The 23,547-nt window shown below is 43.4% G+C and overlaps 1 protein-coding gene across 2 annotated transcripts in view; it reads left to right on the top strand.

Moving 5' to 3' along the window:
- The first annotated feature begins 15,451 nt into the window (after positions 1–15,451).
- The window catches only part of CREB3L2 (cAMP responsive element binding protein 3 like 2), a 129,824-nt gene continuing 121,728 nt past the window's right edge, over positions 15,452–23,547 (top strand). Inside the window, exon 1 of one of the 2 annotated variants that reach the window (XM_055591031.1) lies at positions 15,452–16,062. In XM_055591031.1, coding sequence (XP_055447006.1) covers positions 15,961–16,062 — 102 coding nt within the window. In that variant the 5' untranslated portion in view covers positions 15,452–15,960. Of the gene's footprint in view, positions 16,063–21,215; positions 21,916–23,547 lie in introns of those variants that run through there. The other variant, XM_055591035.1, reaches the window with a different exon arrangement.

Here is a 23,547-nt window from a genome sequence, read left to right as displayed (position 1 = left end):
TGGCTTCACCTACTGTCTTTTGGGTTCCCTAGACACGTCTTCTTAAATAAGGCCTGAGGCTTGAAGCTGTAATTTGTTATTACACAAGAGCCTTACTGATGTGGAGGTAAGGTACTGGAAGACAAAAGTTTCCTTTTTTTCCCCAAAGATTTATTTATTAATTTCTTTATTTTTGGCTGTGCTGGGTCTTCACTGCTGCGTGCAGGCTTTCGTAGTTGCAGTGATCTCTGGCCACTCTCTTGTTGCAGAGCACAGGCTCTAGGCGCATGGGATTCAGTGGTTGCGCTGTGTGGGCCCAGTAATTGCTGCTCACCGGCTCTAGAGTGCTGGCTCAGAAGCTGCGATGCGCGAGCTTAGTTGTCCCACAGGAGGTGGGATCTTCCCAGACCAGGGATTGAACTCGTGTCCCCTGCACTGGCAGGTGTTTTTTTGTTTTGTTTTGTTTTTGACCACTGAGCCACCAGGGAAGCCCAAGAGAAGCTTTCTGTAGTGCTGTGACTAGGTCTCCATGTTTTAGAGAGCCTGTGCCCTTGGGATGTGACCTTCACAAGTACATCTCAGTCTCCTTTCCTCCTTGGGTAAGACAAGAAAGCTAGAGGGGGCTGGAGTCCCTTTCCCCAGGTCAGTTAGGCTCTGATAAAACAGTATTTTTTTTGAGGTCAGGCCTTGTTAAGAAAAACAGACGGCTTTCTCCCTCACCTTGCCAGAGGATGAGAGAATTTTTCTCTTATCTTCACTGTAAGAATTTGGTTGTGCCTCTGGACATAAAACTCATAAAAATGTGGGGATTCACCAAAGATTCCTCTCCTGCTCTGAGTTTTTAATTCTTAAACTTGTCCACATTGAGCCTCCAGAAATTCACAGTTACAGGGTTTCCTACCCCAGGACAGTTTCTTGTAAAAGACTTTTACTTTAATAATTTGTGGTCGTTTGTATTTGCCTCTCTCTCCAATTTGAAGGACAGCAGTTTGCCCTGCTACCTCAGTTCTTTGATAGATCTAAGAAGTACTGTTGAATTTCAGTTTGTTAAACTTTTCTTTTTTTAAAATCCTTTTTAAAAAAGGTTGTGCTTTTTAAAAGCTCAATGTTGTGTTAGCATCAGGTGAACAGCAAAGTGATTCAGACATGTATGAATATATATATATATGTATGTATGTATATATATATATATTTCAGATTCTTTTCCATTATAGGTTATTACAAGACACTGAATATGTTCAATAGAGTTCCCTGTGTTATGGGTTAAGCTTCTTCTCATGTGGCTAGGAATGATGACTTCTAAGCTCCTTACATGCTGGACTGGAAACCAGAAGTCTCTCTACAATTTTTACTACAGTGGGACATTGCATACTGTTCTCCTTAGCAATTTCATGTTGCTTAGATAGGTGGGAGTCTCACACATGTACTAGGGAACATAAGTAAGAATATTCACAAGAACATACAAAATAGGGGACTTCCCTTGTGGTCCAATGGCTCAGATTCCACGCTCTCAATGCTGGGGGCTCGGGTTCGATCCTTGATCAAGGGACTACATCTCACATGTCTCACCTAAACATCTCGCATGCCTCAACAAAGATTGAAGATCCCAAGTGCAGCAATTAAGACCCAGCGCAGCTAAATACATAAATAAGTCTTTTTTTTCTTAAAAGAGAGTATACATAATAGGAGAAACAGTGGAAACAATCAAATGCTAGTGACAGGATAAATGCCTTGCGGTATATCTACACGATGGAATAGAACACCTCAGTAAAACTGAGTGGACAGCAGCTACACAGAGCTGCATGCACGAGTCTCAGTAATATAACAGAATGGGGGGAAAAGAGCCTCAGAAAAGAACAAATAGTCACGATGTCCTTTTTCTGAAGTTGAAAAGCCAGCAGTACTAAAATGTATGTTACTCGGGGCAGATTACCTGTATTTCATTGATTGTAACATGCAAATGGAGGGCAATTTTTTGAAAGAGAAGCACTGGAACAACAAACTAGAAACAAACAAAAAAATGGTTCCCTCTAGTGGAGACAGGGATAGTTTGGTGTCATGGTGAAAGGCTTTGGAATAAAAGCAAATCTCCTGTGAGTACATATGTATTTTTTTCCACAATACTGCTACTGCTGCTAAGTCGCTTCAGTCGTGTCCGACTCTGTGCGACCCCATAGACGGCAGCCCACCAGGCTCCCCCATCCCTGGGATTCTCCAGGCAAGAACACTGGAGTGGGGTGCCATTTCCTTCTCCAATGCATGAAAGTGAAAAGTGAAAGTGAAGTCGCTCAGTCGTGTCGGACTCTTAGTGATCCCATGGACTGCAGCCCACCAGACTCCTCCGTCCATGGGATTTTCCAGGCAAGAGTTTCCACAATACAAGCTTCTACATAAGAAAGAGGCTCTCATGATACTAGGGCAATTGGATAACTATATTAAAAAATTAATCTTAAAAAAAATTATTTTGCTTATTTTTCTGTTTATTTTTCCCCAAACTTTAAATGTTTTACTTTGTATTGATGTATCGCCAGTTAACAATGTTGTGGTAGTTTCAGGTGAACAGCTAAGGGACTCAGCCACACATATACATGTATCCATTCTCCCCCAACCCCTCCTCCTATGCAGGCTGGTACATAATATCAAGCAGAGATCCATGTGCTATACAGGAGGTCTTTGTTGGTTATCCATTTTAATAGAGCAGTATGTACATGACCTTCCCAAAGTCTTCCCCCTGGCAACCATAAGCCATTTTCTAAGTCTGTGAGTCTCTGTTTTATATGTAAGTTCATTTGTATCATTTCTTTTTAGATTCATATGAAGACCCTGATGCTGGGAAAGATTGAAGGCAGGAGGAGAAGGGGACAACAGAGGATGAGATGGTTGGAGGGCATCACCGACTCAATGGACATGAGTTTGAGTAAACTCCAGGAGTTGGTGATGGACATGGAGGCCTGGTGTGCTGCAGTCCATGGGGTCACAAAGAGTCGGACATGACTGAGCAACTGAACTACACTGAACTGAACTGATGGAGAAGACTCTTGAGAGTCCCTTGAACTTCAAAGAGAATCAAACCAGTCAATCCAAAAGGAAATCAACCCTGAATATTCATTGGAAGGACTGATGCTGAAGCTGAAGCAATACTTTGGCCACCTAATGCAAAGAGCCAACTCCCTGGAAAAGACCCTAATGCTGAGAAAGATTGAGGGCAGGAGGGGAAAGGGACTACAGAGAATTAGATGGTGGGATGGCTCAATGGACAAACTCAATGGACATGAGTTTGAGCAAACTTCAGGAAACAGTGAAGGACAGGGAAGCCTGGCATGCTGCAGTCAATGGGATCTCAAGTCAGACCAGACTTACCAACTGAACAACTCTCCCAACCCATCAGTTTGCTGGCTGCAATGTTCTTCTATAACCACATGGTGGCAGTGTTGTAGAAGTGAACAAAATTCTGACTGAAACTTCAATTCTTGTCCTTTGGGAAAGATTGAAGGCAGGAGGAGAAGGGGACAACAGAGTATGAGATGGTTGGATGGCATCACCAACTTGATGGACATGAGTTTGAGCAAGCTCCGGAAGTTGGTGACGGACAGGGAAGCCTGGTGTGCTGCAGTCAGTGGGGTCGCAAAGAGTCAGACACGATTAAACTGAATTGAACTGTAGTTCAGATGTTTAGTTTCAGGTTGATTGTGTCTTCCATCCTCCTTCTGTCAATCTCTGGCCTCCACCACCTTCTCTTGTGACATATCAGAAAGAATATCCCAAGGTAAAAGCCCCTACACTGGCTTGAGGCAATAATCAGTTTAGTTCAGTCGCTGAGTTGTGTCCGACTCTTTGCCACCCCATGGAGTGCAGCACTCCAGGCTTCCCTGTCCGTCACCAACTCCCGGAGCTTGCTCAACTCATGAGGCAATAATATAGCATAGCAAAGTCATCTTTTAGGCCTCTGTCTCTTCCCCACCCCTTCAAGCCCTTTTATTTCCCTGCTCTTTTCTGTCCTTCACACCTGGCACCCCATTCCCTCTCTCTGGGAACTGGGTGTTCTGTCGTCTGTTAAATGCAATAATCAGAGCCTAATCTTCCATTACTAGGAGAAGGTCACTTATCAGGAAATTCAAAAGAGAAAGGCACGTTAACCCATTTAATATCTGGAAATGGAATAAATGCTCATCATTAGGGGAATAAAATGTGCTTTATCCTGTAAAATAAGACAACAGGCCCCAAATGAAGTCACTTATGCTAAGCTTCACCAAAGTGAGACAACATAAATAGAGTTTCTGCTCACCCAGAAATGGAATCTCCTGATTAGCATTCATTAGGTTAACTGCCTTATAGATGATCCCTGCCATCCCTAAAGGAAAGTAACCTCACCATAACCAATGTGTTTTTTGGCCGAGTGTAACTTCCTTGTTCCCGCTCCCTTTTGTCTATAAAAGTCTTTTGTTCTGTACAGCTCCCCGGAACTCCTTCTTATCTGCCAGCTTCACTAATGCCAGGTTCAAATCGCTTTTTGCTCAAGCAAACTCTTAAAAATTTTAAATATATTTCAGTTATCTTTTAACAGTCCTGTTTTTGTCAGTCATTAACAAAAATACATTAGATCTGTATTGGAAGAGTAGGAGGATTTTCAAGATCTCTTGTTAAGTAAGAAAAGCAAAATGCAGGGAAGTGTGCATAATGCAACAATGACCAAGTTCCTCCGTAGGCGTGTGTATTTGTACAGAACTATATGAGCACAATGTAAAGAGTGGAAAGATACATACAGGACTGTTAACACTGTTACATGTGATGGGATGGGAGTACAGGGAGACGCAATTTTAAAGATCCTCACTAGATAAGATTCAGGTTAACAACAGCATGTATAACATCTTAATGACATTTATTTAAGTTACATATTCTCTGTGTGTATATATATGTGTGTGTGTATGTATATATTAACTATATATATACATATACATATTTTTGAGCTTCCCTGGTGGCTCAGATGGTAAAGAGTCTGCCTGCAATGCAGCAGACCCTGGTTCGATTCCTAGGTCAGGAAGAGGCCTGGAGAAGGGAATAGCAACCCACTCCAGGATTCTTGCATGGAGAAGTCCATGGACAGAGAGTTCTGGAGGGCTACAGTCAATGGAGTCAGACACGATTTAGTGACTAACACTTTCACTTTTCATACATATATTCATGAGTGCTTGTGTGTGTGGCTCAGTCAGTCGTGTCCAACTCTGCAAACCCATGGACTGTAGCCTACCAGGCTCCTCTGTTCATGGGATTATCCTTGAAAGAATACTGGAGTGGGTTGCCATTTCCTTCCCCAGGGGATCTTCCCAATAAGGGATGGAACCCATGTCTCCTGTATTGGCAGATGGATTTTTTAGCACTGAGCCAGCCACCTGGGAAGCACACATATATTCAAACATACACACATCTAGCTTTTCCTATATGTTTTCTACCTTTTATATTGTGTCTAGCTCTCACACTGAAATTATAAAAGTATTTTATCTCGGAACAGCTCTGTTTCCTTTTACACTCATGTCCTCAGTCCATCTGAAGTTTATTTCCACACAAGTTGTAAGGCAGGGCTTATAAAATTTTATTTTCACACAGTTATCCAGTTGGCTGAGAAAACGTTCTCTCACGTTTTAAAAGAAGCTGTAGTTTATTAGCCAGCTCAGTCTCAGTGGCAAATTGCCATGAGCATGGATTCAGACAGTGATTGAGAGGGAGGGTGTAGCTCAGATGTGAGGGGAACAAAGGTGTAGCAGGGCCAGTGACACGTGGCTGCAGCTGCCCCCATCTCTAGCAAGTCCTCCTCTTCACAGTGGCTCTGCCATCGCTGATCTTTCCAGGATGGGACGAGGTTTACAGATTTATTAGATTTTCCAAGGATAGCCTGCTCTCTAGGCTTTCTTAGCCCCCTCTCTCAGAGTTGAGAGAGACAGAGACAGAGGAAGAGGGGAAGTGGGGGAGAGAAAGGGTGGGACTGGGGAGGGGAAGGAAAGAGACACGGTTTCCTAGGCTTCAGGCAGAATGCCAGCACCAGCACCCCTCTCAGGGACTATTCTCTGTCAACAAGCAATTGTTTCTAATGCCAAGGGTCTTGTACCCTCCAGCCCTACCAGCTCACTGTCTCCTCAGGGCTGACTCGTGTGAGGTTTACAGCCTCTCCCTTCATCTCCTCCTCTTGTGGGATTCTTTATCTCAGTGCTCAGGGTTCTCATACCATTATTTTTTTTCAGGATCCCTCGGGGCTAAAGGACTCCATAGCCAATCCTGTAATCCCTGGTTTTCTATGGAGAGATTCTCCCAGACATCATCTCTGTTCTGGGTGCTATGTGCAGGAAATAATAATGACTGTCAAATGGAAAGACACCATTTCTAGTTAAGTAATGATAACTGAAAGAAATCCTCAAAGCTGGACACTGTCTTTGTTAAACTGAATATGATTAGAATAGGGAGAAGTAAAAGAAGGGACATCAAGCAGCAGTAAAAGTTTGCTCCCATTCCAAACCAGAGTTAAGGGATAGAACAAATTAAAATAGGATGAAAACTCTTAAAGGATGGTAGAAAGTCAAGAGCGTTAGAGAACAAAATAGATACTTGCTTCTTCAGAAACTTTAAAACCACTAAAATGGCCTATTCAGAGACCATTTATCTGTCAAGAATAGATGGGGACAAGATAATATGGGCTAAGAATGCATGCATGCTAAGTTGCCTCAGTTGTGTCCTACTCTAGGGACTCTAGGCCCCCCTGTCCATGGGTTCTCCAGGCAAGAATACTGGAGTGGGTTGCCATGCCCTCCTCCAAGGGATCTTCCCCACCCAGGGATTGAACCCGTGTCTCTTACGTCTCCTGCATTGGCAGGTGGGTTCTTTACCACCTGCGCCACCTGGGAAGCTCCATGGACTAAGAATGCTCCTGCCTTTAAGAGCAAACAGAGGATATTGTGGCCATCAAGCCATCAGCCAGTACAGCCCTTTATGGTGAACACTGAGGGAACTCAGGATGGGGAAAAAAAACGTTACTGGCATTAGATAAGGTGCATACCAAAGGAAGGATTTCAATGAGCGCAGACCCTGGCATCTTCCCTTACATAGAAACATGTTAAAGTCATTAATTTGAGATATCTGGTTTTCTTTAATAGTAATTTTTTGATGTTCTGACAACCTGGTTTTTGTTGTAAAACGCTTGTGTATTCTGGCTCCTCCCTTGCCTCTTCAGAGCAGTCCCACAGAGCTATTTGAGAGGTCGCCTCTCAGGTGTGAGTCCTCAGAAAGTTTGCCAGATAAAACAGGATTCTCAACTTTTAGGTTGTTCATTTTTGTTGTTGTTGTTCAGTCACTATCATGTCCAGCTCTTTGGGACCCTAGGGACTGCAGCACGTGAGGCTTCCCTGTCCTTCACAATCTTCTGGAATTTGCTCAAATTCATGTCCATTGAGTCAGTGATATTATCTAACCATCTCATTCTCTGTCGCCCCCTTCTCCTTTTACCTTCAATCTTTCCCAGCATCAGGGTCTTTTCCAGTGAGATGGCTCTTCACGTCAGGTGGCCAAAGTATTGGAGCTTCAGCTTCAGCATGAGTCCTTCCAATGTATACTCAGGACTGATTTCCTTTAGGATTGATGGTTTGATCTCCTTGCTGTCCAAAGGATTCTCAAGAGTCTTCTCCAACACCACAGTTCAAAAGCATCAATTCTTCGGCACTCAGTTTTCTTTATGGTCCAATTCTCACATCCATACGTGACTATTGGAAAAACCTAGCTTTGACTATATGGACCTTTGTTAGCAAAATGATGCCTCTGTTTTTTAACATGCTGCCTAGGTTTGTCATAGCTTTCCCTCCAAGGAGCAAGTGTCTTTTAACTTCATGACTGCAGTCACTATCCATAGTGATTTTGGAGCCCAAGAAAATAAATTCTGTCATTGCTTCCACTTTTTATCTTTCTATTTGCAGCGAAGTGATGGGACTAGATGCCATGTCTTCGTTTTTTGAATGTTGAGTTTTAAGGCAACTTGTTCAGTCTCCTCTTTCACCCTCATCAAGAAGCTCTTTAGTTCCTCCTTACTTTCTGCCATGAGAGTGGTATCATCTGCATATTGGAGGTTGTTGATGTCTTTCCTGGCAGTCTTGATTCTAGCTTGTGCTTCACCCTGCCTGGCATTTTGCATGATGTATTCTGCATAGAAGTTAAATAAGCAGGGTGACAAGCATTTTTTTTCAGTCGACAATAACAACATAGGAGGATCCTAAACTCACCTCCTCTTATATATGCACAAAATCTACAGCTACACATGGAACAATTTCTTTCTGAAAGAAACCCCCAAAGGAGCTGAGTGACTCCTGCATGTTGAGCAAACAAGAAAAAAACCCACATCAAAATGGGCAGGAGAGGCTGAGACACAATCTTGTCATAAACTCACACCCAATGCAGTGACCCACAAGCAAAGGGGGTAGGGGTCTCACAACCCGAGCTTCCCCTTGAGGAGTGAAGGGGTTGAACCCCACATCTGGCACCCCAGCTTTTAAGACCAGCATCTGAGAGATGAGCCCTCAAAATATCTTGGCTTTGAAAGCCAGTGGGGTTTGTATCCACAAGCCCCACAAAATTATAGTGAACTGAGAAACAGTCATTAAAGGGCTCACATGAACTCCCCTGGCTCCCCTCCAGGACCTAACACTAAAGCAGCTCCTGAAAACAATCAAGCAGCTCATGAAGCAGTCCTATTTGCTTATCTTTGGAGTGAGGGGCAGGCATCTAATCTAACACTCATCTAGGGGGCTATGAAATACTTTCCAAGGACACTGGTCAGCAGGCACCATATTTGAGTTTTTCCTCTGCCTCACTCCAGTTGCCAGTATCTCCTGGAAAGGAGTTTGTGAACCTGTCTGATGGGTGCCCCAAATTTTGTGGTTGCACTGAGGAAATCCCTTCCCTTTGGGATATTGACAAGGCTTGGCACAGCTTCAACCACTGTGAACTACTAAGAATAAAGTATGCTGCTTAGACAATCCCAATGGTTTGAGAGACATCCAAGAGTTAAGGCAGAGTTGGACAATAACCTTCCTACAGGAGGCCACTCTTGATCACCAGGGTTTGGTTGTTCGTGAGTCTTCCACTCTTGGGTCCCACAGAACTGTGTCAAATAGAGAGCAAGTTCATAATCAGTTACAGCCCTCCCCCACTAGGGCACAGTGAGGAGACAGCAGACTGCAATGCATCACCAGTCTTTCTAGGAGTTTACCTCTTAGTTTACCTTGATAGCTATGGCCCGGGAGTAGGTTTCTAATTAAACACATCTAGGGACTGATTACAGAGACTAAGGAGGCCACAAGTGCCACCTTCACACTCATCCTCTGCTCCACCCCAGGCTGTTGAGTCTCTAAGCAAAGAGCTGTGTACATGTCTGTCTCACTGACTTTCTGTGGTTGTTACCCAGAAAACACATCCCTTGATAGCCAGCCCTAGTGGAAAGTGGGGCTTGTGTTCTTCCGTTCAATGAAATGGTACCAAACAAAGAAACAGTTCTTAACTGGCTATTCCCCAAGGATCAGTGTACAGTGAGCAGACAGAAATGCCCATCTCCCATCTTTCGGTGAAATTTGCATACTTTACAAGTGCTGCCTGAGAGTCTGACTTCCAATCAGCCTGAATCTAGGTGCTGACTGAGATCCTTTCCTTTGGGATATTGACAGGGCTTGGCACAGCTTCAACCAATGTAAACTACTAAGAATAAAGTATGTTGCTTAGACAATCCCAATGGTTTGAGAGGCATCCAAGAGTTAAGGCAGAGTTGGACAATAACCTTCCTACAGGAGGCCACTCCTTCAAGACTGGGAGAGATGGCTGCTCTAGCAAATGTATAGAAACTAGTACAGACTCAAAGAAAGAAAGAAGAGTATGTTCCAAACACAAGGATAAGATAAGACCTTAATGAAACAAAGATAAGTGACTTATCTGATAGAGTTCAAAATAATGGTCATTAAGTGTCTCACTGAGCTTAAGAGAAGAATGGATAAACTAAAGTAAGAATTTCAACAAAAATAAAATATAAGAAAGCATAATATTGAAATCACAGAACTAAGAATACCTGAACTGAAAAAATACAATAAAGGGCTTCAACAGCAGACTAGATGAAGTGGAAGAAAGGATCACTGAACTCAAGACAGGTCAATGGAACTCATCCAATCAGAGCAGAAAAAAGAAAAGAAAAATAAAAGAGTGAAGATAGTTTAAGGAACTTATGGAACAACAGCAAGTGGACCAACATTTACACTATGGGGACCCAGAAGGAAAAGAGAGAGAGAGAAAGGGGCAGAAGCACATGTGAAGAAATAATTGCTGAAAAATTCCCTAACCTGGAAAAGTAACAGACATCCAGATCCAGAAGCCCAGAAAGTTCCAAATAATATGAATACCAAGAGACCCACATGAAGAAACATTAAAATCAAAGTGTCAAAATTTAAAGACAAGGAAAGAATCTTAAAAGCAGCAAGAGAAAGTCAATTTGTTATGTACAAGGTAACCCCCATAAAAGTATTAGTAGATTTTTCAACAGAAACTTTGCAGGCCAGAAGGAAGTGGCACAATATTCAAAATGTTGAAAGAAAAAACTTCCAATCAAGAATACTCTTCTTGGCAAAACTGTCCTTCAGAACTGAAGGAGAGATAAAGAGATTTCCAAAGAAGCAAAAGCAAAAGGGGTTCACTGACATTAGACTGGCCTTACAAGAATTGTGAAAGAAACTTCTCTAAGCTAAAATAAAAGGGTACTAACAGGAAAACAGGACAGTAAAAGCACACTGGTTAATCACCTACAAAGCTAGTATAAAGGTTAAAAGACAAAAATAGTAAATAACTGTAACTGTAATAATTTTTAATGGACACATAAGATGAAAAGATGTAAACTGTGACCAAAAATGAAATGGGGAGGGGGCTGGGAAATACAGAGATTTAGAAAGAATTCAAGCTTATATTGTTATCTACTTAGAGTTGTTTGCTGTTAGCCTGATGGCAATCACATAGCAAAATCACAAAAGATAAAGGAATCTAAGCATTGCTCTTGTTTAGTCGCTAAGTCATGTCCAAATCTTTGTGATCCCATGGACTGCAGCCTGCCAGGCTCCTCTGTCTATGGGATTCCCAGGCAAGAATACCAGCGTGGGTTGCCATTTCCTTCTCTAGGGAATCTTCCCAAACCAGCGTTTGAACCTCTTTCTCTTACATTGCAGGTGGATTCTTTACCACTGAGCCACCAGGGAAGCCTCATCTAAGCATGCCATTATAGAAAACCAAATAAAGACAGACAAATACTGTATGACCTCACATATGTAGAATGTAAAGAAACAAGGAAATTCATGGAGACAGAATAGATTGGCAATTGCCAGAGGCAGGGCTTTCAAGTGGGGGTGGGTAGTGAAATGGGTGAAAGGGGCAAAAGGCACAAACTTCAAGTTATAAAATAGTAAGTCCTGCTGCTAAGTCGCTTCAGTCGTATCCAACTCTGTGCGACCCCATAGGTGGCAGCCTACCAGGCTCCCCCATCCCTGGGATTCTCCAGGCAAGAACACTGGAGTGGGTTGCCATTTCCTTCTCCAATGCATGAAAGTGAAAAGTGAAAGTGAAGTCGCTCAGTTGTGTCCGACTCTTCGTGACCCCATGGACTGCAGCCTACCAGGCTCCTCTGTCCATGGGATTTTTCCAGTCAAGAGTACTGGAGTGGGGTGCCATTGCCTTCTCCAGTTAGTACAGCATGGTGACTGTAATTAAACATTGCGGAGATCCTTTCACAATAGATACAAATATTGAATCGTTAGGTTGTGCTCCTGAATTTGATATCGTGTAACATGTCAATATTAACTCAAAAAAAAAAAAACCATAACAAAATCCAACAACAACAACAGACAGGGGAGCAAGGGCTGCTACTTTTTAAGGGATGCCAGAGAAGCTGAAAAAGAGTCAACTAAATTTTTTAAGTCCTAAGAATGAGAGGGAAAGGGGCAAACTCTAGACTCAAGATGTAGTAGAAAAAATGTGCCGATAAGAAGTCTTCTATACAGGAACAGAAGGGTACATGAAATAAAGGAGGCTGAAAAAACTCACCACTGGGGGACTGTGATACTACTATGGCAATAGAGATAAATTTAATCAAGCATTTCAGTTCAGTTCAGTTCAGTCACTCAGTCATGTCTGACTCTTTGCAACTCCATGAATTGCAGCACGCCAGGTCTCCCTGTCCATCACCAACTCCCAGAGTTCACTCAAACTCACGTCCATCCAGTCAGTGATGCCTTCCAGCCATCTCATAGTCTGTCGTCCCCTTATCCTCCTGCCCCCAATCCCTCCCAGCATCAGAGTCTTTTCCAATGAGTCAACTCTTGCATGAGGTGGCCAAAGTACTGGAGTTTCAGCTTTAGCATCATTCCTTCCAAAGAACACCCAGGACTGATCTCCTTTAGAATGGACTGGTTGGATCTCCTTGCAGTCCAAGGGACTCTCAAGAGTCTTCTCCAACACCACGGTTCAAAAGCATTTTAGGACACCAGCTATTATATTACTGATTTTATGAAGGAAAAACTCAGTGGCTTAAAACAATATAAACTTATTGCCTTTAGTTTGTGTGGGTCAAAAATCTGGGCATGGCATCGCTGAGTCCTCTAGATCTGGGTCTCTCAACAAGGCTGTAGTCATCTGATGGCTCAACTTGGGGAGAATTTGCTTCCATATTCACTCCAGTGGTTATATTAGCAGGATCCAGTTACTTGCGGTTATTGGATTGAGGGACTCAGTTCCTTGCTGGCTATTAGATGGACATCTTCCTTAATTCCTTGCTCTGTAGGCTTCTCCATAGGGCAGCTCGGAGCAAGCAAACAAAAGAGGAAGAGAGAATGAGGAAGCCAGGAGCCAGAATGTTTTTTGACATCTCATCACTTTTGCCATATTCTCTTTGTTGGAAGGAAGTTCCCAGGTCCGACCCACACTCAAGGGGAGGCAGTTATAAGCGGGTGTGAACACAGACAGGCTGGATCATTGGAGCCATCTTAGATGCTGCCAACCACATGGGCAAAACCAGGGACTGACTCTGCCTAAAACAGAAATGTTTGACAGATGAATGTTTGTATTCCAGCATTAAGGAAGGTGTACTTGTTTCTTACCTTGCTTGCTCATGTTGAGTGTTATGCTAAGAAAATTTGAAAAAGTCCTTAGAGGAACCAGAGATCAAATTGCCAACATCCACTGGATCATGAAAAAAGCAAGAGAGTTCCATAAAAACATCTATTTCTGCTTTATTGACTATGCCAAAGACTTGGACTGTGTGGATCACAATCAACTGTGGAAAATTCTGAAAGAGATGGGAATACCAGAGCACCTGATCTGCCTCTTGAGAAATTTGTATGCAGGTCAGGAAGCAACAGTTAGAACTGGACATGGGACAACAGACTGGTTCCAAATAGGAAAAGGAGTACATCAAGGGTGTATATAGTCACCCTGTTTATTTAACTTATATGCAGAGTACATCATGAGAAACGCTGGACTGGAAGAAACACAAGCTGGAATCAAGATTGCCGGGAGAAATATCAATCACCTCAGATATGAGATGACACCACCCTTATGGCAGAAAGTGAAGAGGAACTAAAAAGCTTCTTGATGAAAGTGAAAGTGGAGAGTGAAAAAGTTGGCTTAAAGCTCAACATTCAGAAAACGAAGATCATGGCATCCGGTCCCATCACTTCATGGGAAATAGATGGGGAAACAGTGGAAACAGTGTCACACTTTATTTTTCTGGGCTCCAAAATCACTGCAGATGGTGACTGCAGCCATGAAATTAAAAGACGCTTACTCCTTGGAAGGAAAGTTATGACCAACCTAGATAGCATATTCAAAAGCAGAGACATTACTTTGCCAAAAAAGGTTCATCTAGTGAAGGCTATGGTTTTTCCTGTGGTCATGTATGGATGTGAGAGTTGGACTGTGAAGAAGGCTGAGTGCTGAAGAATTGATGCTTTTGAACTGTGGTGTTGGAGAAGACTCCTGAGAGTCCTTTGGAGATCCAACCAGTCCATTCTGAAGGAGATCAGCCCTGGGATTTCTTTGGAGGGAATGATGCTAAAGCTGAAACTCCAGTACTTTGGCCACCTCATGTGAGGAGTTGACTCATTGGAAAAGACTCTGATGCTGGGAGGGATTGGGGGCAGGAGGAGAAGGGGACGACAGAGGATGAGATGGCTGGATGGCATCACTGACTGGATGGATGTGAGTCTGAGTGAACTCCGGGAGTTGGTGATGGACAGGGAGGCCTGGCGTGCTGCGGTTCATGGGGTTGCAAAGAGTCGGACACGACTGAGCGACTGAACTGAACTGATCCATCAAAGAATACTTAGGAAGGTGACACACCTCCACACTGGAATGTGTCAGTGTAAGGAACTTTTAGGGACAATTTGCAAAGACTCCCTTATATTTAAAATGAGCAAACTATATATGCAAGCACTTTGTTTCTTTAAAAGGAGGAGTCTGAAAGGAGGAGGAAAAAATCACAATGTTGGCGGAAAATATTTTAGAAGAGGCTTTTTCTTTCCCAAACTAGGCCTGTTGGTCTGGGCCCCGCCCATCTCTGAGGCCCCCCTCCCCTCACTCAGTGCTTGGCACCTCAAACTGCAACCACATGTGTTTCCTTGCCTGTCGGTAACAGCAGCTTCTCCCCTAACTTCACTTCATTCAGGTCTGTTCTCAAACCTCACCTACATAGAAAGAACTTTCCCGACTACTATCTAAAATATCATTCGCTTACTTTGGTTTTGTTTTTCTTTATAGCAGTTACCACTTTCTGACATGTGTTTCTTTCTTTGTTTACTGCCTGTCACTTCCATTAAGACTTCTATCACCTGGAAAAGAAAGCCGTTGGCTCTCCGCAATAATGTGTGTTGGGTAAATAAAAGAAAAAATAAAATAAAATAAAAGCCCATAAAAAACACGACAGAAGAGCCTAACAGAAAGTGGGAGAAAAAAGTGGGAGAAGCATGAGCAATTACAATTTGCCAGATATATGCTAACATAAATTCATGCACTAGAGAATATTTATATTTGTGTGCAACGTGTGACTTATTTTTAAAATGTTCTGAAAGAGTCAAATAAGCTAATCTACTTGAAAATACTTAAGACAATTTAAATCCGCGCTCACAGCACCGCTACCTTCCAGACGCGTGCCCTAATTTCTCTGACTTTCTCAGGAGACTGAGCGCACCCTCCCTCTTATAAAATGTATTCTTGTCGCTATCTGATTGGCTGTCCCTCCCAGGCTCTCCTTTCTCATTGGTTGTTCCCCCAGTCCTTCACTCCTGGATCCAAGCTCTCCATTTGTCTGCTGCAGCAGACCGTGGCTGCAAGCGGCACTTCAGCCAGAGTAGTTCCCCGGTGACGTCAAAGGCGCTGCCTGCCCACATTCCAAGGCATGGGCGGGGACTTCCCGCAGTCCCTGCCTTTGGGCGGAGAGCAAGACTTTTGATTGGATAGGGCGGCGAGGTGAGCATCCGATTGGTCCCCGCCCTGGACGGAGGCGGAATCTTAGCTGCGTCCTGGAGCAGAGCTGAGGAGCCCTGGGGAGTCTCAAAGTTTTGAGTCTGGAGCAGTAGCGGAGAGTGGGCTTATTGAGAGGGGCTTTTCTTGGGATGAGGATTGATCTCCTGCTTTAATTTTGGAGGCACACCCTGGTTTATTCTCCTCAGCCTACGATCTGATCTCTGGACAATCTGTCTCCTTAGGAGATTCTCAGATCTCCGAGGACGCTGGACCCTTGGCAGTTCTCTCTGAGGCAGAGGAGCTAACGGTTTGCTTCCTAAGTGCATAAGCTACACGCATACGCACGCACACACGGGCACACACAGGCACATACCCTCACGAGGAGGCGGATCTCGCCCACCGAGGCCGCCCAGTCCGCTCCCCTCCTGCGCTCAGCATCCTCGGCCCAGCGCACCTCGGACCACCATGGAGGTGCTGGAGAGCGGGGAGCAGAGCGTCCTGCAGTGGGACCGCAAGCTGAGCGAGCTGTCAGAGCCCGGGGAGACCGAGGCTCTCATGTACCACACGGTGAGGACTCGGTGGGCAGGGGAAGGGGCGGCTGGAGAAGGGTAATTGTCATCAAAGGAACAGCTCGGGACCGGGAACTGGGAAGGGAGTATTTGGGGAAGAGCCTGCCCAGAATGGAGCTATCTGGGGAGAGGTGTGGTTTTTCTAGCTGAAAGCCGCTGGCCCTTTTAAATTTTTGATAACAGTAACGACCCTTTGTATTCCTTTAGCAACTTACACTCTTCTCCGAGGGCTTTTCACATCTGCTATTTCATTTCCTATTGCTCCATAAAGCTGAAGAGGGGGTAGATGGTTTGATAATCTGTTTCGTTTGCTACTGATTTTTGTGGGATGCTTTTAAAAAACTGGACAAAACAAAGTAGCAGTTTCTTTCCTTCGCCGTCATATTCTCTCCCTCTCTTCTTTACTTTTTAATTTGTATTTTAAGAAATATACCTCTGTGTATGTGTGTGTGTGTTGAAAAAAGGCCTTCCTTTTAGGAGAAAGACTGCTTTATTTGACTCTTCTAACCATGCAGCCAAGAAGTCTGCTTCCTCCTTCTTCAGAGGAAAGATCAGCAAAGGGGTATGGAAAATCTGAGTGCACATTTCGGAAAGGGTTTGGGGAAGGTGGGACAACTCACCAGTTCCTTGCTCAGCCTTATGCCCCAGCGACCCTTTTGGGCCTTAAACTCTCATAGAGCACACACATTTCTTTAAAAGTTTTCAATTTCAACTAAGTGTTTAGTATTAAATTTGCAACATGAAATTTTGTTTACAACAGCCAGCACTGAGACTGTGACTTTATTGTGAGATCTCTTTGTTTCTTTTTTCTTTTTACAAATGCAGAGTTTATGTTGAGAGAGAGAGAGGGAGAAACACTAATAAAATGAGAAGCTTGGCTGTTTTCCCTTTATGATTCTTTTAGTGGGGTCAGTGCCAGGATATTTGAAACTTTTGCAAAATGGCCTGCAGGCTCCACCTCTCTGGCCTTGGCCTCTGGCTGACGTTATTTTGGGAAAAGGGAGGAGGGCCTCCCTGTGATTCCCACCAAAGCGTTTGTGGTGGCTGAGAATGGCTTGTTGAAAACAGGCGGAGGGCGGGATGAGAGGGAGTGGAAGCCCATGCTGGGTCAAAAGCCAGATGTGTGGTATGATCTTTTGGGCTGTGCTCAACCAGCCTGTCCTGAGGAGACCATGTAGGCTGTGTTTGGACTGGGGGCCCAGATGTGCTTCCTGTTGCCAAGACAGAACTGAGAGCACATTGGCCCTCAAATATCTTCTGATAATATCTCCAGATGTTTCTCCTGACGTGGGCCACACTTTAACCATGTGTGAGGGGCGGCTCTTCTCTTTTGTCCTCGTGAATACTGTGAAAATGTCTCATCCAGCAGCTGTAATGCTTTGGGTTGTCTTTTAGCTGGTGGGATAATTTATGCACAGGGTCCACATTCCCTTCTTAGGGCCTCAGGACTTGCATTTTTGAGATCTCAGGGTTTGAGATGCTACCTATGACTGTGGCATTAACTCCAGGCAGACTGCTCAGGCTGGCTCTCACATCTTTATGAACAGTTTAAGGAGTCAAGACCTTACCTTTCTCTTGGTAGTAAGGGCTTAGTTTTTCTCATTGTGATGAAGCAGGGACGGGTGATTATTTTTCTTCTAATTTGATTTTTTTTTCCAATTATTTTTTATGTCTGCCACTTAGGGACTTGTCTCTCTTCTGGGCAGCTCTCATAAAATACCACTTGTCATTGTTGCAAGTCATGACCCACAAACTGAGTATATGAATTAGCGTTGAAAGATGAGATTTAGTAGCACAGACGACTGGATTATATTCCTTCTAAACTAAGGGGAGTTTGGCAGAGATTTGAAAATAGATAACTTTCCCATCTGTTTCTTGAACTCTGTTGAGTATCCAGTTGCAGAGCTGGTTATTATTGCCATTTGTCCATAATGTGAAATGGCCTGACCTCCAAGTGGAAAAAGGGTGGCCTGATTATGCATTCACTCAAAGATTTATTTGTTCTTGCAGTGAATGGTTGTTGAGTAGCTTCTATGTGCAAAACACTGCTCTAAGCAGTTGTTGTTCAGTTGATAGTCATCTTGGAGTCTTTGCGACCCCATGGACTGCAGCACACCTGGCTTCCCTATCCTTCACTATCTCCAGAGTTTGCTCAAACTCGAGTCCATTGAATCGGTGATGCCATCCGACCATCTCATCCTCTATCACCCCCTTCTCCTCTTGCCCTCAAGCAGCTGGGGTATATCAGTGAACAAAAAAACCTCAAAATGCTTGACCTTGAGAAACTTACACTCTGTGTGTGTGTGTGTGTTCAAGGAAAGATAAACAATGAAACAATAAGCATAAGAAGTAAGAGATATAGTATGCCGGACAATAAAGTACTATGGAAAAAGTAAAATGAGAGTGAGGCAAGGGGGATAGAGTGTAAGGGGAATAGAGAGTAAGGTAAGGGGGATAGTGAATTGAGTGATCAGAATAAGCCTCCCATACAAAGTGGATCTGAACAGAGGCTTGAAGGAGGAGAGAAGGATCTCAGCAGGTTGAAAAACCAGAGCAAAGGCCCTCAGGTGGGAATGCATCTGGCATGAGCTTATGGTAACATCACTTTCTGTTTTAGATCCCCCCATTTGGGTCAGTTTTTCCCTTGTAAATGTAGGTTACTCCTCAGGCAAAGTGCCTGTTTTTGGAAAGGCCCACTGAAACTTTCCAAGTTGAGTAGATTAGGCATCACATAGGGAGTGGAGAGCCTGCAGGGAGGAAAATCGGTAAGGTAATGTAGTTACCATCTATTGAACATTTATCATCCGAAAGGGAGGGTAGCTTCATAGGCCTGCCACCTGTGCAGTCCCACAGGCCCCCAATCTGATGCTATGCTGTTGCCATCTTGAAATCCTTAATCATCTTTGAACAAGGAGCTCCACATTTAGATTTTGTATCAGGTCCCATAGATTATGTAGCTAGTTCTGATGAAAGGCATTGTACTTAGTGCTTTACAAAAGAGATATCTCAATGGAACTTCCCTGTCAGTCTAGTCGTTAAGAATTCCTGCTTCCACTGCAGGAGCATGGGTTTGATCCCTGGACTGGGAACTCAGATCCTGCACGCCCTGCGTTGTGGCAAAAAAAAAAAAAAAGAAAAGAAAAACCTCAATGTTCTAATGAAGGAGTTGTTTTACGGATTAGAAAGCTGCGGCTTAATGAGTTTAAGCGAACTGGTAAAGGTCATTTAAACTCAAGTCTGCCTGCCTCTAGCGCCCAAACTCTTGCCCACTGTGTTATATGAATGAAGGATCTAGACTTAAAAGGAACTGAGTCAGGGGATGGGAAAGGATATTTGGGGAGTCAGAAATTGCTGAGTCTGAAGGCAGCTAATACTTAACCAAGGCGGCACTGCAGCCACCAGCCCTTCCTATCGTGCTCAGCCTTTTGCTCTAAATAGGGATTTAGCTACTACATGCATGACTGCTGCTGTCTGTTTGGCAAAACTGTCACCTGCCTGATTTTAAAAACATAGAAGTTGCCGGAGGCTGGGATTGTCACATCTCCCAGGCACCTTCTCTGAGCCATCAGGCGCAATGAAAGGAGTGCATAGATAGATTGAATTTGGAATTGCTCATTAGATCCTGAATTATTAGAGCCTTGCAGTTCCTCTTGAAGCTTACAAATTAGTTCCTGTACAGATGATGAGATATAATTTTAAATCAGTGAGTACTTCTTTTGGATACAGGCTAAAGGTGATTTCATAAAAGATGGCAGCTATGAAAATGAGGAGTGTGTATTTTCAAATCATTGTTAGACACCTTGTCAAATTCCCCTCAGCCTGCCAGAGTATTGGACATTTCTAATGTTGATGTTGTGTTTCCTCTAAGATTCTGTGCAGATTACACTTCTGGGAATTTACTGTGGGATTTTGCAATTTAAAGAGCAAAACAGTCTATAAATCTTATCTGTATATATTATTATATACACTGACTAAATCTGAGATATAGTCCCTTGGACAGCACGGAGATCAAACCAGTCAATCCTAAAGGAGATCAGCCCTGACTATTCATTGGAAGGACTGATGCTGAAGCTCCAATATTTTGACCGCCTGATGCAGAGCTGACTCATTGGAAAAGATGCTGATGTTGGGAAAGATTGAGGGCAGGAGGAGAAGTGGGTGACAGAGGATGAGATGGTTGGATCGCATCACCGACTCAATGGACATGAGCTGGAGCAAACTCCAGGAGATAGTGAAGGACAGGGAAGCCTGGCATGCTGCAGTTCATGGGGTCGCAAAGAGTTGGACATGACTTAGCAACTGAACAGCAACAACAATATCTGGGAGGATGCTTAAGAAACATAATTAATGATTTTCTAGTAAGGTGACTTGAGGGACTAGAGGTCAAGAGAGGGAGGGAGAGAGAGGGAGTTGTTTTCACACTGTTCTTTTTGTACTGTTCAAATTTTTACCTCCTGGAAGTATTTAGGGATTGAATAATGACAAAATAAAGGCACCACTGGACTAGAGGTGATTTTAGCCTCCATTTCCTTGTAGGGATGGGGATCTGATGCTCGCTTAACACCAGCAGAGTCGGGGGAGGCCTTGGGTACTGAATAGAGGAAGCAGGAGTGCTCGGGGGAAGAAGGGCTTTGAGGCTGGAAGATTAGCAGTGGATTTGTGAATGATACTTCATGCTCCTGGTATCTTCTTATGGCTCAGTTTAGCGATCTGAAGAACAGGGATTTTATCAGTGTTTACAATGATTTTTTTTTTTTTAAAGGTATACAGTTGGAACTACCAAGTGTTTGCAAAGATAATGACAGAGGTTCTGCTTGGTATTTTATTTTATCTTACTGAGATATTTCTGAGCTTCCCTGGTGGCTCAGTGGTAAAGAATCTGCTTGCCAATGCAAGACTCGCAAGTTCAATCAGTGGATTGGGATGATCCCCCGGAGAAGGGCATGGCAACCCACTCCAGTATTCTTGCCTGGAGAATTCCATGGACAGAGCAGCCTGGAAGGCTCGGGTCCATTGGGTCACAGAGTCAGATGCAGCTTACTGCCTAAACAACTACAACAAAATAGTCAGTTTACAATGTTGTGTTAGTTTCAGGTATACAGCACAGAGATTTATTTATATACATATATAATTTTTTTTCTTTTTTCAGATTCTTTTTTCTTATAGGTTATTACAAAATACTGAGTATAGTTTCCCATGCTATAAGTAGATACACACTACTGATTTATTTATAGTAGTGTGTATCTGTTAATTCCAACCTCCTACTTTAGTTCTGCTCATTTTAAATGCTAAATTTGTATAAATCCAGTTCTTTGTAGAATTATTTAGTGGTTATACTGCTTAAATTTTATATCCAGTTGGTTCTTAAATTACTGAGCCCATCAGATATGTGTACCACATCTTCTTTATTCACTCATCTGTCGATGGCCATCTACCTTGCTTCTATGACCTGGCTATTGTGATACACCTAATTCACTTTGTTGTACAACAGAAACTTAATTCAACATTGTAAACAATTATAATCCAATAAAAGAAAGACTGAGCCCACAGGGTCGTAGGTGGGGAGTGAGTTAAGAGGAGGGTCCTCCTGCCTGGGGTGAGAATGTGAGGCCATCGGGCTTCCACAGCCACAGTGACTGCTGGAAGGCAGATGCTGATCTCAGAGGCTGGTGCTTTCCCCTTCCTTTTGGTGGCCCAGAGACTTGATAGGGCTCCAGTGGGATATGGGAGCTTTTGCTGTGATGTTCATCTCCAGCTGTTGGTCCCTGGCCAGATTCTGTGTGAGACTCTGGGTCCTCATGAGCGAGAAGTCATTACTTCTGGTTACATGACCTCCACCAGCTGAATAAAGGTAATGAATGCCAATAGGAGACAGAATTGTGAAGTCAGTAGATTATGTCTTAGAGGCCCTAAGTCACCTTTCTTCACCTTCACTCCTTTTGTGTTTCTCTCACTTCTTGGACCCCAAGTGCTTGCTGTAATGGTGTTCCCCTTTCAGCCCCTTCTCTTTAATTTTGCTCTCAGGAAAGATTTGATAAGCTTAACACTAAAAATATTAATATTTATAATACTTAACATGTGACCCTCTAAGTGGGCATTTATATTTAAAAATAATTACTTCAGACTAAAAGGGCGAATCTCTAAATGCAGAACCCAAGTCAACAGCCAGGTAGTGGGTGGAGGGGGGGGAGAAGTATTTGGGGAATTCCCTCCCCAAGGCAGCCTTGCATTGTGTTGCTGATTTAGTGATGATTTAAAGAATTTTCATTGACGAAAAGTCTTTGACTCAATTATATTATTTCCTACAAAGTTGTTCTCATGGGGTTGACATGGGTTGGGGGAAGGTGGGTTTGGACACGGTTCTGGAAGATGAGAGGGCAATGATGAGGTTTGTACTTGTTGTCTTTCTTGAGAGATCCCTGAGTGATAATCTTCTCTGGAACTCTGATGTGAAGTTGCTCTGGCAGGAGTAATCAGGCCTTGCATCTAGATTAATAATCAAATTAAAGGACAATGCTTGCAGCTGTGAGCAACTGAAAATTGATTCAGATTGCTTACATAATGAAAGTGAAAGTGAAAGTTGCTCGGTCGAATCCGACTTTTTGCAACTCCATGGGCTATACAGTCCATAGAATTCTCCAGGCCACAATACTGGAGTGGGTAGGCTTTCCCTTCTCCAGGGGATCTTCTCAACCCAGGGATCGAACCCAGGTCTCCTGTATTGCAGGAGGATACTTTACCAGCTGAGCTGCCACCATTTCCTACATAATAAGTGAATTATTATGTTCTGTTGCAAGAAGCCTAAAACTATAGCTACATGTTTGGCTGATTCATGAGCTCCTCAGTGTCATTGTGAACCTAGATTCCATCTCCGGGTTTCAGCTTCAAGTTGTTGGGGACCAGAAAGCAACTCATACCCATATGGGTCTCAAGTATTCAAGATGACAATATCCAGAGGAAGAAGAGAAGTAGTGCCTTGCCTGTGTCCGTTTTTAGGATGGAAGAAACTTTTCAGAAGCCCACCAGCTGATTTCTCTTTAAGCTTTATTATCAAGGATTGGATGACATCATCATGTCTAAATCCCAATGGCTAGAAAGGGATTTACCTGATTGGTTTAGACTCAACCAGCATGACCATGTGTAACAATCATTGCTAAAATAGTCTGAGTTTCTAGACCTTTCCTTCATGAAAAGGTGTGTTCCTTTAGCCAATGGTTGTTTTTCTCATAAAGATGGGCTAGCAAATGTAAGAAGTTTTGAGACATTTAAATATGAAATTGCTCTGCATGCTTGGGCTTTCCAGGTGGCTCAGTGGTAAAGAATGTGCCTGCCAATGCAGGAGACTCACGTTTGATCCTTGGGTCAGGAAGATCCCTTGGAGAAGGAAATGACAACCCATTCTTGTATGCTTGCCTGGGAAATCTCATGGACAGAGGAACCTGGTAGGCTATAGTCCATTGAGTTGTGAAAGAGTCGGATACAA

The sequence above is a fragment of the Bubalus kerabau genome, chromosome 8 (genome assembly GCF_029407905.1).
Source record: "Bubalus kerabau isolate K-KA32 ecotype Philippines breed swamp buffalo chromosome 8, PCC_UOA_SB_1v2, whole genome shotgun sequence".
In the NCBI taxonomy this organism is placed as follows: Eukaryota; Metazoa; Chordata; class Mammalia; order Artiodactyla; family Bovidae; genus Bubalus; species Bubalus kerabau.
This window is presented reverse-complemented; position numbering and strand designations above follow the sequence as displayed.